The 14,228-nt window shown below is 48.1% G+C and overlaps 1 protein-coding gene across 2 annotated transcripts; it reads left to right on the forward strand.

The window, feature by feature from the left end:
- Positions 1-1,049: 1,049 nt before the first annotated feature.
- nr4a2a (nuclear receptor subfamily 4, group A, member 2a) lies at positions 1,050-6,038 on the forward strand. Of its 2 annotated transcripts, XM_037239064.1 has the most exons (8): positions 1,050-1,237; positions 1,450-1,526; positions 1,619-2,565; positions 3,459-3,588; positions 3,709-3,872; positions 4,143-4,345; positions 4,473-4,651; positions 4,729-6,038. In XM_037239064.1, exons 3-8 carry the CDS (start codon positions 1,621-1,623, stop codon positions 4,986-4,988), a joined length of 1,881 nt encoding a protein of 626 aa, XP_037094959.1. In that variant the 5' UTR covers positions 1,050-1,237; positions 1,450-1,526; positions 1,619-1,620; the 3' UTR covers positions 4,989-6,038. The 2 variants fall into 2 exon arrangements, with proteins under 2 accessions (XP_037094959.1, XP_037094958.1); XM_037239063.1 differs by having other exon boundaries at positions 1,450-2,565.
- The last annotated feature ends 8,190 nt before the right edge of the window (positions 6,039-14,228 follow it).

Genomic DNA, 14,228 nt, shown 5'->3' on the forward strand with positions numbered 1-14,228 from the left:
CTTCAGCTTTATGAGGCTTATGTCATACAAGTGCTGCGATTACGAGTGGGATGGGAATTACAAACTGGGGGGGGAGTAAGATGTTCTCATGCTCAGTTAGCACCGCACCAGGGTTAGAATTATCTTGGGAGTTTCATTATGGTTCGTTTTTGTTTCGTCCTGACTGTTGTTTTCCTAATTTGTTAGTTTCTATTTGTTTTCCTTTTTTTTTTTTTCAAATATGCTTCATTTTAGATCAGTTTTAATTAGTTTTAGTATGAGTTTATTTTTTAATATGGAGTGCAAGATGCCTCCCCAAAAATATTGTCAATTAAACTGCAATTCCTGAATGATTGTTCAACTTTCTCTCCCCTATGCAGCAGTTGTAAATAAACCGAAAGCAAAGACGGTCATCGTGAAAGTGAATTTTTCTCTTGTATTTATGTTATTGTCTATATGTACACCTCTCTGTTTTCAAGTTTCATGATTTCATGTAATAACTTTAATGTTTTATTGTGATAAGTTCAACCAGTTGATGGTTGCAGTCCTTTTTGTATTTTGCTACATAACGAGATGATAAAACGATTATTTCAATTTGAAAAACAGAGCTCCAGTGGTGACCTGAACCAGAATGACTCCGTTTTGTTTTGCCAAATGTGGAAGCCAAACTTCTCAGGTTGCAATGTGATCTTGCACTTTTTTTCTTGTTGTCTGGTGTGGCAGGTTGGCAGCAATGCACTTGGACTAGTCTGAAGCGTGTGGAGAGTGTTTATTCTTAAGTCCTGTTCAAACTGAGCGTAGCTGCCTTTATCCCCACTACATCTCTGCTTCGTGTCCATGTGGGAAGCAGCATAGATCGCATAGCACAAGACAAACACGCTCACCAGCAGGCAGGGCTGGAGAACGCCAACGACGCCCCCCCTCCACCATCATCGCCCCCCCCCCCCCCCCCTGCCATCCCCTTCTCCAGCATCCCTCCCACCTCGCTGCACGATTGGGCCGTGTCGGTGTTGATGCCGATGACGTCACGGCAGCAAACACGTGGGCCACGGCATCCGGAGCGCACATAAACAAAGCCACATTGGCTTGGAGTGGCTTAGTCGAGGCAAGTGTCGCTCACAGACTGGGGGGGGCTTCATGATTTGGGAGATTTGGCTTCCACTTTGTGGTTTGTTCTTTTCAAAGCACATTTTTTAAGGAAGAAAGGCAGCCGTCTTGAATGCTTATCGCATGGATTGAACAGCTGGATTTCAACGAGGTACAAATTGGGTTTCTTTTTATTATCGTTATTTTTGGTGGTGGAAATTGCATGTGTGCAGATGTAAACGTGGAATTAGTGGCTTTAATTCCGTGCAATAAATGAAAAGACAGAAAATTCAAAGTCTTGCTATTTTTGTAAAATCGGATATTTTGCAGGTCATTTTCCAGGCATGTTGTGTATTTTGCTTATTGTGGCGTGTTCTTTTATAGGGCAAGATCCCGCCTACTCGAATCCAAAAACGCTCATCCAAGTCTTGTATCGTGTTCCTGACCTGCACCGTCTTGAGGTGAAAGCAAAGCCCCCTTTCAAGCGTCCTGCTCCTCGCGCAAAAATCCCCCAATTTGTCGTTGTCTTGACTCAAGCTCCGTGCTTCGGCAGCCATGCCCTGCGTCCAGGCTCAGTATGGATCATCGCCCCAAGGAGCCAGCCCCGCGTCCCAGAGCTACAGCTACCACGCCGCGGGAGAGTACAGCTGCGACTTCCTCACTCCCGAGTTCGTGAAGTTTAGCATGGACTTGACCAACACCGAGATCACCGCCACCACCTCACTGCCCAGCTTCAGCACCTTCATGGACAACTACAACGCGGCGGCGGGCTACGACGTCAAGCCGCCGTGCCTCTACCAGGTGCCGCACGCAGGCGGCGGCGAGCAGTCGCCCATTAAGGTGGAGGACGTGCAGATGCACGGCTACCCACACCACCCGCACCATCACCCGCACCACTCGCACCCGCACCAGCAGGGACACCTGCCGTCACAATCCGACGACATGATGACCCACGCGGGGCCCGTGTACTTCAAGCCGCCGTCGTCGCCGCACGCGCCCAACACGCCCAACTTCCAGGTGCAGCCCGGCGCCATGTGGGAGGACCCCAGCCCCTCGCTGCACCCCTTCCACCACAACTACATGATGGAGCAGCGCAAGAATCCCGTGTCGCGACTCTCGCTCTTCTCCTTCAAGCAGTCGCCGCCCGGCACGCCCGTGTCCAGCTGCCAGATGAGGTTCGACGGCCCGCTGCACGTCTCCATGGGCCACGACGGCCCCGCTTCGGCGGCGGCTGCGGCGGCTGCGGCGGCCGCGGTGCACCACCGAGGCCTGGACGCGCAGAGCTTCGGGGTGCCCGGCGGCCTCCGCAAGCAGGGCGGCCTGGCCTTCCCGCACTCGCTGCAACTGGGACACGGGCACCAGCTGGTGGACAGCCAAATACCGTCGCCGCCCTCCCGCGGATCGCCGTCCAACGAGGGGCTGTGCGCTGTGTGCGGGGACAACGCGGCCTGCCAGCACTACGGGGTTCGAACCTGCGAGGGCTGCAAGGGATTTTTCAAGGTGGGCAGGAAGGATGCGCAAAAAAAACAGTTTTTGTTATTTCATCGGTGCATGCAAATGAGGCGTCTCCTATTGAGACGTAATAGAAAAGAGGCCCACAAGTGCTCTCCGCCCTCCACCTTTTTCCCACACCAGCGCAGTCCACGCACCCTCACCATGCATGCGTAATAATGCAACCATGACTCCAATCTTTTTTTTTTTTTTTATCCCTTCATACACGTTCCGAATTCTCATTTCGACTTTTTGTCTCATTTGGACGAGCATTCCTAAAGTCCGATATAAAACAGGCCCATCAATGGACATTTTCCCGCCACCTTTTCTATTTCTACAGCCCACAGTACAGGACGCGTTTAAACCCCGTGCGTAAAAAAGTCTAATCATTAGTCTAGCGAAGTTCCATCAGTCATGTTCCAAATTAGACGTTTCATTTATATGAGGATCAATTCGACGTAAAACATTTCCAAAAAGTATTAAAAATATTCCCCTACTTCGTTTTTCCCCTTCAGCACAATGTAAAGGATGCGTAAAATCTCCTTACTTAAAAAATACTTTATTTACGTTCCATATTCAACTTTTCACATGTGCATTAATTTCTAAAGGGGGGGGGGGGGGTTCTCAAAATGACTTGCGCCCCTCTGTTGGTTTCTCGACAGATGCGCAAAAGTAACCACAATTCTGGATGCACTTTATAAATCAAATATTTTATTATTCTGAAGTGGTATTAAACAGACCCACAGTGTCCCTGGTCCTTTTTTTTTAAAGTTTTTTTTGTCTTCTGCATGCTGTCACGTTCCAGTCGACACCTTCATTGAAGTGTCTTCCCCGCTGTGTCGTGAAAAGCAGGCCCACAAAGAGACTCGAGCTCACACTCGACTGTTTCTGTCTCCATGCAGCGCACCGTCCAGAAAAATGCCAAATATGTGTGCTTAGCCAATAAGAACTGTCCAGTTGACAAACGCCGAAGAAATCGGTGCCAGTTCTGCCGTTTCCAGAAGTGCCTTGTGGTCGGGATGGTGAGAGAAGGTACGTGCAGGCCCTAAACAAAACTTGCACTGCTTTTACGCCCGCTCTATTTTTCTTTTAATGTGACGTCATGGTGGCAATTAGCGCGCGGCTTGATGCGCTCCGCGTGTCGTTTTGCAGTGGTGAGGACTGATAATCTGAAAGGTCGACGAGGACGACTGCCATCCAAACCCAAAAGCCCCCAGGAGCCCTCCCCCCCGTCGCCGCCGGTCAGCCTCATAAGCGCGCTGGTCAGGGCCCACGTGGACTCCAACCCTTCCATGTCCGCGCTGGACTACTCCAGAGTGAGTGGGAACATTTTTTTTCCATCTCCTTCCCAAGCCAAATAAAACACTTGACGACGCGTTACCTTGACACTCGGCTGTAATATTCCGACTTCTTTAAGTGGCTACCGCGGAGTAATTTACGTCGGAAGGGGGAGGGGGCGAGATTTAATAATAATAATAAAACGAAAAGTCGCCGTCTTTCCACTTTGCAATTTCACGGATTATATATTTTAAGGGGACTTCATTAAGCGGCCGCCCGTGTGTGCGTGTGTGTAAATGAAATTCCAGTTCCAGGCGAGTCCTGACTACCAAATGGCGGGCGACAACACGCAGCACATCCAGCAGTTCTACGACCTGCTCACCGGCTCCATGGAGATCATCCGCGGCTGGGCCGAGAAGATCCCGGGCTTCTGCGACCTGCCCAAACCCGACCAGGACCTCTTGTTCGAGTCGGCCTTTCTCGAGCTCTTCGTCCTTAGGCTGGCGTACAGGTACGAAGGACGAGCACCTTCACGCGCCACTGCGCCAATTTCTTTCTTTTTTTATTGCGTGCGAATCCTAATTAGAAGCTCGTTTGAAGTGCTCGTTTATTACAAGAGCGCTTTTTCTGGCGTCCAGGTCCAACCCGATAGAGGGCAAGTTAATCTTTTGCAACGGCGTGGTGCTGCACAGGCTGCAGTGCGTGCGTGGCTTCGGCGAGTGGGTGGACGCCATCGTGGAGTTCTCGTCCAACTTGCAAGGCATGAACGTGGATATCTCGGCGTTCGCCTGCATCGCCGCGCTCGCCATGGTCACAGGTGACGCGCAAAAAGACTTGCGCAAGCATGCAGTCAACTTGCGAATCGATTGCTCATGACGGTTCTTTTCGTTTTAGAGAGGCACGGGCTGAGGGAACCCAAGCGCGTGGAGGAGCTGCAGAACAAGATCGTCAACTGTCTGAAGGACCAAGTGACGTTCACGGGCGGCGGCGGCATGAACCGGCCCAACTACTTGTCCAAGCTGCTTGGCAAGCTGCCCGAATTGCGCACGCTGTGTACGCAGGGGCTCCAGCGCATCTTTTACCTCAAACTCGAAGACCTTGTGCCTCCGCCGGCCATTATCGACAAACTCTTCCTCGACACGCTGCCTTTCTGAGAGGAAAAAAAAAAAGTTTCCCACGCTGACTACTTCCACGCCCCCCCCCCCCCCCCCCCCCCCCCCAAAATAAACCCTTCTAGCCCCTTTAGGCCAATTTAATTTTTGTTCTTTTTGGACATCTGCAAAAGCAGGACTGGAGGGACCCCTTTTTTCCTATGAGGACCTTACTAAAATTGATGACAAAATACCTTTATTATTATTTTAATCGAACACTTTTGTTTTCACAGTGCATGCCAGACTGCTCAAATGCAAACATTTGAATTCCAACCGGGCGGTGGGTTAAAAAAAAAAGGGATGAATCATCTTTCCATCATAGCACCCCCAAATGTAATATATGTTCCATTTATATATGAATATATATAGTATATATAATGTATATGCGGACACGCGCGGACACTGTATATTATTCTAATAGATAACGCATCACTTTATATATGTACAAAGTTTGTTATAATGCTTTTTTTTTCTTCTTCTGCTTTTCAAATCGTGCCTCCCCTCCAAACATTCCCCCCCCCCCCCCCTAAAAAAAAAACGACGCATGTCTTATTCTGATTATTTATTTTTGTTGCTCCTCTATAGGCACATGCAGAGGCGATGTCTATATATAGCCTACCGGACACTATGTAGTCTGCTAGATTTGATACCAATGTAGTTGGCACTCAAACTAATATATAAATCTATACAGTAATATATATGATCTCCTTGCGCAGCCAGGGAGGGAGCTAGGAAGGAGCCTTTGTGTTTGTACAACTGTCACATTCCTCGTTTGTATGTGTGCTGTAAGTATTGTTGCTGTTCAATATAAACCTTTCTCTATATGCTTAGAGCATTTCTATTGGCCGAACGACGAGCATGGATGCACATCGAGAACAAAACAAAAAACAAAAAAAATACACGTTTTGTCCACGTTTTTAATGTTAAGAGTGGATTTCACACGAACAAAAAGGAGTGGAAAGAATTGTGGTGTGTGAAAGGCCTTTCAGCTTTCATCAAGATTACATCGGGGGAACGATTATTTAATGTTTACAAATAAAACTTTAAAATCAAGAGAATTAGTTTCTTATTAATCAAGCCCAAAAAAAAATGATGGTAGATAAATGTAAATTAATGAAGCCCGGGCCTGCAACGTTTAACTCCATTTTGCTGCCTTAAGAAATAAAGGTTTTATATTTTACATTTTTTTTACACATTTAAAAATAGCCTACTACGTTTCCGTTACCAAATTACACGCGCATGCAAGTCGGTAACATCCTCACAGGTTTATAAGCCGCCATCACGTTTAAAAGTTATTTACGTATTTTTAAAAATAAAATATAGAAATGTACAATGTAGAAAATTTGTCGTCATCGTACGATTAAGTCTCACGTAATGCACAATTTGAATATTTTTTCACTTTCCTCCAAATGCAGTTACGGAATTCCGTAACTACGTTTTCTTTTTGTTAGTGGGTTTTATGCATTTCCACGTTAAAATATATATTTTTTTCTTGCAGTTATAATTGGACTTTTACTTTCAGTAGGTACCGTTCAACAAGTCAGGCATCGCAATTAAATGGCAAAGAAAGCGAACAATTTCATTGTAAAAAATGTCGGAATAGGATTGATGGGGTACCTTAGAGTAATTCAACAATTTCTGTTAAAATAACAATAATACATCAAATATAGCCAAGGGAAGCTAAAAGTATTTAACCAACAGAGCACATAATTAAGCACCTAAACCGTAAACCGCATTTGTAGATGCGATAGATATAGGTAAATTATTATCTTTTTAAGTTATCGAAGTTGCTGTCATTCAAAATATTTCATTTTAATAATCCCCCCATTCATTTCAATCCGATTACATGGCTTGAAACAAAAACTGCAAACATGCACGACGACGCTTATGTTTTCTTTCAAACTAATTTGTAAATTACAAGGTGCAATACTCTTTTACTTTTTTCTTTTCGATCGCATGTTGTTAAAACACATGTTTGACCGCACTCTTTTTTTTTGTCCCTTCCCTCCTTCACACGAGCCATATCCAGAAAAGAGCAATATGTGTGTGCGCGCTGTCACAAAAGCTTTTGGCTGAGTGTGTGTGCGTGAACGCAAAGAAGTGAAGCCTGCAGGCTGCGAGGAGGGATGCATGTCTGGGACACATCCACTCTCATTCCAAATCAAGGAAACAGCTCCTTCCTCCTCTCTCTCTCTCGCGCGCGCGCGCGCGTGTGTGTGTGTGTGTGTGTGTGTGTGTGTGTGTGTGTGTGTGTGTGTGTGTGTGTGTGTGTGTGTGTGTGTGTGTGTGTGTCGACCAAAAAGCAATGAATTGTCCAAATAATTAGCGCTGCTAGTGCTAATTCCAAAGCAAATTGGGATTGTGTTCAGAAGCAGTTTGCTGACATTTAGCAGATCTGCCTAAACGGCGCATGGCAGTGTCGCGCGAGTTGACTCCGAGTACAGTTAGCTGCGAAAAGATGATCATCATTATGTCTGGGCGTGATTACACGTGATGGAGGACCAAATTCATTAAGATCCCATTACTCCACTTCCTCGGCGCACTTGACATGATGGGGAGGAGGATAGAGGAAGCCGGAATAATTTAAAGCTGAATGTGTCTTGGTAGGGGGGGCTTTCTGCATGCCTGCACACTTTTCGTCACGCATGTGTGCACAGCGATGGAGGAAAAATGGCACCTGTTTGAACGGACGCACGGGAGGCGGCGACGCCATCAAGTGACGATGAGGCCGCCGGCGCGCACCTACTGAGCGACTTGTATTCCAAACTGTGCTCCTTAGCAACATGCAGTCAGTCTTCAGATGCCAATGAAGCAGCAATGAAAGCCTGTAAAGATGCCACATTTACATCCATGTCAGAAGGAAGGTCATTACTATCACCTAGCGCCTTCTGGTGGCTGTTGTGTATTTTGGGCTAACTTAAGTTCCGTAGTAGGAAAACCCCGGAAGTGGGATGGGACTTCTAGGGGCATTCTCTGTTGTGTGTCGTACGCCCTGTGAACGCACGGTGATCAAGGAATAAAGCAGTTATCCTTCACGTCGTTGTCCGACCTATTCTTGCTATCTAAGAACCTGGAAAATAGTAAGGATATAACAGTGGCCAAGGCGCTTATAGCAGAAGGAGCAACACAATGTGCAGGAGTGTTGGCTCGTGAGTGAACGAAAGAACGAATCTTTTCAGTGAACGAGAGTGAACGAATCACTTCCTGAAGTGATTCGTTTTCAGTTCATATGACTTCAACCAATAGGTGTCGGTAATGCGCATTGAAGCTGGTGCCACCTCGCCGTAAAACAAAACGAAGAAGAAAATGACGTAACTTCCCGTTCACGAACGAGTCGTGAATTGCATTTCCCGTTCACCAACTGAACGGATCTGTGAGTGAACGAGTCAGTGAGTGAGTGATTTGCATTTTGCAGTTCATCGCGAGAACGGATCAGTGAGGGAACGAATCCTGACTTTTCCGTTCGCGAAGGAGTCAGTGGCCTTCCTTCCCGTGCATCAACGGATCAGTCAGTGAAAGTGTTGCGTCACCTGGCGTGAACTATGTTAGCCAGAATGTAGATTTACGATTTGCCAAGGGAAGAAAGAACCACTCACTGAAACACCATTTCTATTATGCACGTTTTCTCCAAGCTAACGGCTAACTTTATTGCATGAAGGGATGCGCCGTTATGCAAAAACGCGGAGATTATACTTATCTTTGGGTAATCTTTATTTTATAACACTTATAGTATTTTTAAATCACGTGTATGCATATATACGCCTAAATATTTTTATCCAATATATCTACTGCAATTTCACATTAGATTGCTGGTTTGAATTTTACTTTTGTTATTATTATTATTTAATAAACATTTATGTTAAAACTTGTCTGGTGTTTTATTCCTTGTTTTTATGCCAATTAAAACAACAATCAGACATTTGGTTAACTGCTTTATATGACAATATGTATGTGTTTTACGTTGTTATATGAGTTGGTGTCCCCCAAAATAACAAATGTCGGCATAACGGATTTTTTTTTTCAACCTTTTATTCAAATACAAAATTAAAACATCAATGTCGGCATAACGTGTGTCGGCTGGCATAGCAGCAACGCTGTCTGTCACTCACTCGTGAATCTTCGCGAACGAACCTGAAAATGGCGGTGTACCTAATAGAGTGTCCGAATGACGTCACAGATCAAACAGCCAATCAGAAAGTGGGTGTGAGGGCGGGTGTGGCAATTTTCACTTAAACCAGGGGTGTCGACCTCCAGTCCTCGAGGGGCCGCGTTCCAATATGTTTTTCAAGTTACCCTCGTTAAACACACCTGCGTGAAAAGATTTTGTTCATTTTCACGTTCTGCAGGAGCTAAAACTTTTCACGCAGGTGCACTTTGACGAGGGAATCTTGGAAAACGTTGGAATGCGGCCCTGAGGACTAGAGCTTGACACCTGTGAGCTTTGACCATGATATTTCCCTAATAAAGTGGCCTGTTATTAGGTATACTTGAAAATGGCAGTGTACCTAATGGAGTGTTCAAGTGACTCCCCCACCGTCTGTTGTCTTCCGGGTTAGAGCACGCTGGCGTCAGATTTGTTGACTGCCGCTTCTGTCCCGGACCGTGTCCGTTACTTGTTTTTCGTTTTCCCGTTTTCAGTGCACCCTTCTCTTCTTTTATTTTTCTCGTGTTGTCTTCCGTCCACCTCGCATCCCCGCAGCTCCGCTCTCACCTATCTGTTTCCTTTCCCTCGGACTACCAGCTACGTTAGCCAGCTAGCCAACAGCCAACTGGCCAAAACCACCACCGGACCCTCCTGCCTCCCGACTCGGAGCCTGTGGCCGCCTGCTGTGGACTCGACGGCAGCTCTGGCCCGGCTCTCTGGCCCGGCTCTCTGGCCTTCCGTCTGGCGTCCTCGGGGGACGGGCTCCACTCCCTGCGGGCTCGCCAACCGTGGCTCTGCTGTGTGCCGCCGTGGTGCGTTGGGGCCTGCCGTTCGAGCGGGTGCAGTCGAGGTTGACCGGCATCACCACCTGGTCCACTGCTGCTTCCACATGAGGCTGGGATCCTTCGCCGTCGCCGCTACATCTGGACCGGCATTTCCCCGATGGCTCACCCATCTCCTCTTTTTGGACTACCAACCCCCCGTCACCCCCACCTCCCGTACTGGCAACCTCAACAACCTCCGCCCCTCCTGCTCCTCCATCCATCTCCTTCGCACTGCTGACCGATGTCCTGTTAACGATAACCTATTGTCTCTCTCTCCCCCCCACCCTTTTTTATTCCCTGTAAAGCGTCTTTGGGTTATTGAAAAGCGCTATATAAATTGAATGAATTATTATTACGTCACAGATCAAACAGCCAATCAGAAAGTGGGGGTGAGGGCGGGTGTGGCACTTTTTACTTAAACCAGGGGTGTCGAGCTCCAGTCCTCGAGGGGCCGCGTTCCAATATGTTTTCCAAGTTACCCTCGTTAAACACACCTGCGTGAAAAGATTTTGTTCATTTTCACGTTCTGCAGGAGCTAAAACTTTTCACGCAGGTGCACTTAACGAGGGAATCTTGGAAAACATGTTGGAATGCGGCCCCAAGGACTAGAGCTTGACACCTGTGACCTTTGACCATGATATTTCCCTAATAAAGTGGCCTGTTATTAGGTATACTTGAAAATGGCGGTGTACCTAATGGAGTGTCCAAGTGATGTCACAGATCAAACAGCCAATCAGAAAGTGGGGGTGAGGGCGGGTGTGGCACTTTTCACTTAAACCAGGTGTGTCGAGCTCCAGTCCTCGAGGGGCCGCGTTCCAATATGTTTTCCAAGTTACCCTCGTTAAACACACCTGCGTGAAAAGATTTTGTTCATTTTCACGTTCTGCAGGACCTAAAACTTTTCACGCAGGTGCACTTAACGAGGGAATCTTGGAAAACATGTTGGAATACGGCCCCAAGGACAAGAGCTTGACACCTGTGACCTTTGACCATGATATTTCATCAGAATCAGAAACTTGCAAACAAATGCAAGTATTTATGTGTAAATACATAAGGTGGCCCCACCCCCAAGTTGGCGGCGCCCCGCCCTCTACACTAATGAATTTCACCCCGCCCCTCCTAGGTAATCGGGGTGATCCATTGGTTTGCTCCGCCCACTTGGGGACACGGAGCCTTTGGCAGGGCATTCAGACCATCACGGACTACAAGCCCGCGCCGCAGAGCTGTGAGGGCGACATCGGTCTGCTCAACGATCTTAACCACTTCTTTGCTCGCTTCGACGCTCAGAACAGCACTTGCCCGCTGAAGACTCCACACGAGCAGCCCCTGTGCCTCTCTGCCGATAGCGTAAGGAGGGCGCTTGCCGCTATCAACATCCGTAAGGCGGCGGGCCCTGACAACATCCCAGGTCGAGCGCTGAAGGACTGCGCTGGGGAGCTGACGGGTGTCTTCACGGACATCTTTAACATTTCCCTGCAGCAGGCCATCGTCCCTTCGTGTTTCAAGGCTGCCACCATCGTACCTGTGCTGAAGAAACATGCTCCGTCCTGCTTCAATGACTACCGCCCCGTGGCACTGACGCCCATCATCATGAAGTGCTTTGAGCGGCTTGTCATGGAGCACATCAGATCCATTCTCCCCCCACCATAGACCCCTTCCAGTTTGCGTACCCAGCCAAACGGTCCTCTGAGAATGCCATCTGCTCTGCCCTCCACTCGGCCCTCACCCACCTGGAGAGAAGGGACTCGTATGTGAGATTGCTGTTTGTGGACTTCAGTTCTGCCTTCAACACCATTGTGCCACAACGTCTCATCTGCAAACTCGACAAGCTGGGCCTCAGTACCTACCTCTGCAACTGGCTACTGGACTTCCTCTGTCAGAGGCCTCAGGTGGTACGTGTTGGCGACAAAATCTCCGCCAGCATCACGCTGAGCACGGGGCCCCCCAAGGCTGCGTGCTCAGTCCGCTGCTCTTCCCCCTGCTGACGCATGACTGCACTGCAACCTACAGCAACAACCGCATAGTGAAATTTGCTGCCGACACGACTCTGGTGGGTCTCATCACCAAGGGCGACGAGACTCAATACAGGTTGGAGGTTGACCTTCTGACCACGTGGTGCAGGGACAGCAACCTCCTGCTGAACGTCGACAAGACCAAGGAGATTGTTGTTGACTTCCGGAAGGGTCACACCCAACATCTGCCGCTGACCATCGACGGTGCTGTGGTGGAGAGAGTGAGCAGCACCAGATTCCTGGGGGTGCACATCGGTGAGGATCTCTCCTGGTCCACCAACACCGCATCACTGGCGAAGAAAGCTCAGCGCCGCCTGTACTTCCTGCGGAAACTCAGGTGAGCAAGTGCTCCTCCGGCCGTCATGACTACATTCTACCGTGGCACCATTGAGAGCGTCCTCTCCAGTTGTATCGCTGTTTGGGGTGGTAGCTGCACTGAATACAACATGAAGGCCCTGCAGCGCATAGTGAACAGGGCTGGTAAGATTATTGGTGCTTCACTCCCCTCCCTGAAGGACATTTACACCTCCCGTCTCACCCGCAAGGCGACCGCGATTGTGGGTGATGTGAGTCACCCCGCTCACTCTTTGTTTGATCTTCTGCCCTCTGGGAAGAGGTACAGGAGCCTGCGCTCCCGCACCACCAGACTCACCAACAGCTTCATACTCCAGGCTGTTAGGATCCTGAACTCTCTCCCCCCTTCTGCGTCCTGTACTTTTGCGCTATATTCTGACTGTCTGCTGTATACACACTTGCTCCTCTTATTTATGTTATTTGTTTATTTATTATTTATTCATCACTCTTATTTATTCATTGTTTATGCCTTTGTATGTATGCATTGTATGTATATTGTGTACTGTCTTGTCACCGTGGGATAGTGGGAACGTAATTTCGATTTCTTTGTGTGTCTTGGCATGTGAAGAAATTGACAATAAAGCAGACTTTGACTTTTTTTTAAAATTTGTTTGCATATGCTTACACTTCTAAAAAGTGAGGTTCCAATTCTTAAAGCTCATTTAAGTTTATGCTCACATCTGGGACCGAACCAAGTTCTTACCGAGCGTGAGCCCGTTTCACTATCCAGTCGGCTATTTTGACCTGGCATCCCTTGGTCGTCTACACTATTTCGTACTTACCCAACGCGCGCAGAACGAAATACTGAACGGATGAGAATGACTCGAAGTGAAAGCGGGGTGACCGCCGAGCTCGCTGCGTTAAGCGAGTGGCTCCGTTTGGCTGCGCTCGAACACCTCAGAGCTAGGGTTCGACTCCCCCACCCCTGCGAAATGTGCTAGCCATGAATGTACTAACGCTTGTCAAACTTCTCCCCGCAGCACTATCCGCATTGCATTGCGCGCTTCTCTCAACAGGGAAAAAAATGAGGCAGTACCTTTTTAGAAGTCTAGCAAGTTTTTTTTTCTTTTTTGTTATTTACTTGTCTAGGCTCTTCTAAAACACCAGCTCGTATGCTAGATACATATTAGATGAAGTAAAAAAAAATCCCGTCATTTTTCATATGGTGGACCGGCACAAAAGTTTGCAGTGCTGAGGACATGTGGAGCCATAGAATGAAGTTATTTTGAAGCACCGATAGCCGAGCGGTTGGGCACCTTGACGGTAGTGTTGGCTCGTGAGTGGACGATTCGATCAAAAGAACGAATCCTTTCAGTGAACGACTCACTTCCTAAAGTGATTCGTTCTTTTTTCAGTTCATGACTTCAACCAGTAGGTGTCAGTAATGCACATTAAAGCTGGTGCCACCTCGCCGTAAAACAACACGAAGAAGAAAATGACGTAACTTCCCGTTCACGAACGAGTCGTGAATTGCATTTCCCGTTCACTAACTGAACGGATCTGTGAGTGAACGCGTTAGTGAGTGATTTGCATTTCAAGTTCATCGCGAGAACGGATCAGTGAGGGAACGAATCCTGACTTTCCCGTTCGCGAACGAGTCAATGGCTGAACTGCCTTCCTTCCCGTGCATCAACGGATCAGTCAGTGAACGTGTTGCGTCTCCTGGCGTGAACTATGTAAAACCGTAACTTTTCTGCATTTGGCCGCGTCCTCCTCCAACGCCTTTCTGTTTTTATCCCTCTCCGCACCGCCTTTCATCATTTTTTTTTACCACGTTCGAAGTACATTATGCTCACTTGCACCGTTCGCTAGCGACGCAGCAGCCAGCCGGCACCTGGTATACGTAACAGACCCCTCCCTTCCTCCACCCGCGGCCCGCTCTGTGTGGTTGATACGGACTGTGGGGGCG

This window comes from Syngnathus acus, chromosome 21, assembly GCF_901709675.1.
Source record: "Syngnathus acus chromosome 21, fSynAcu1.2, whole genome shotgun sequence".
In the NCBI taxonomy this organism is placed as follows: domain Eukaryota; kingdom Metazoa; phylum Chordata; class Actinopteri; order Syngnathiformes; family Syngnathidae; genus Syngnathus; species Syngnathus acus.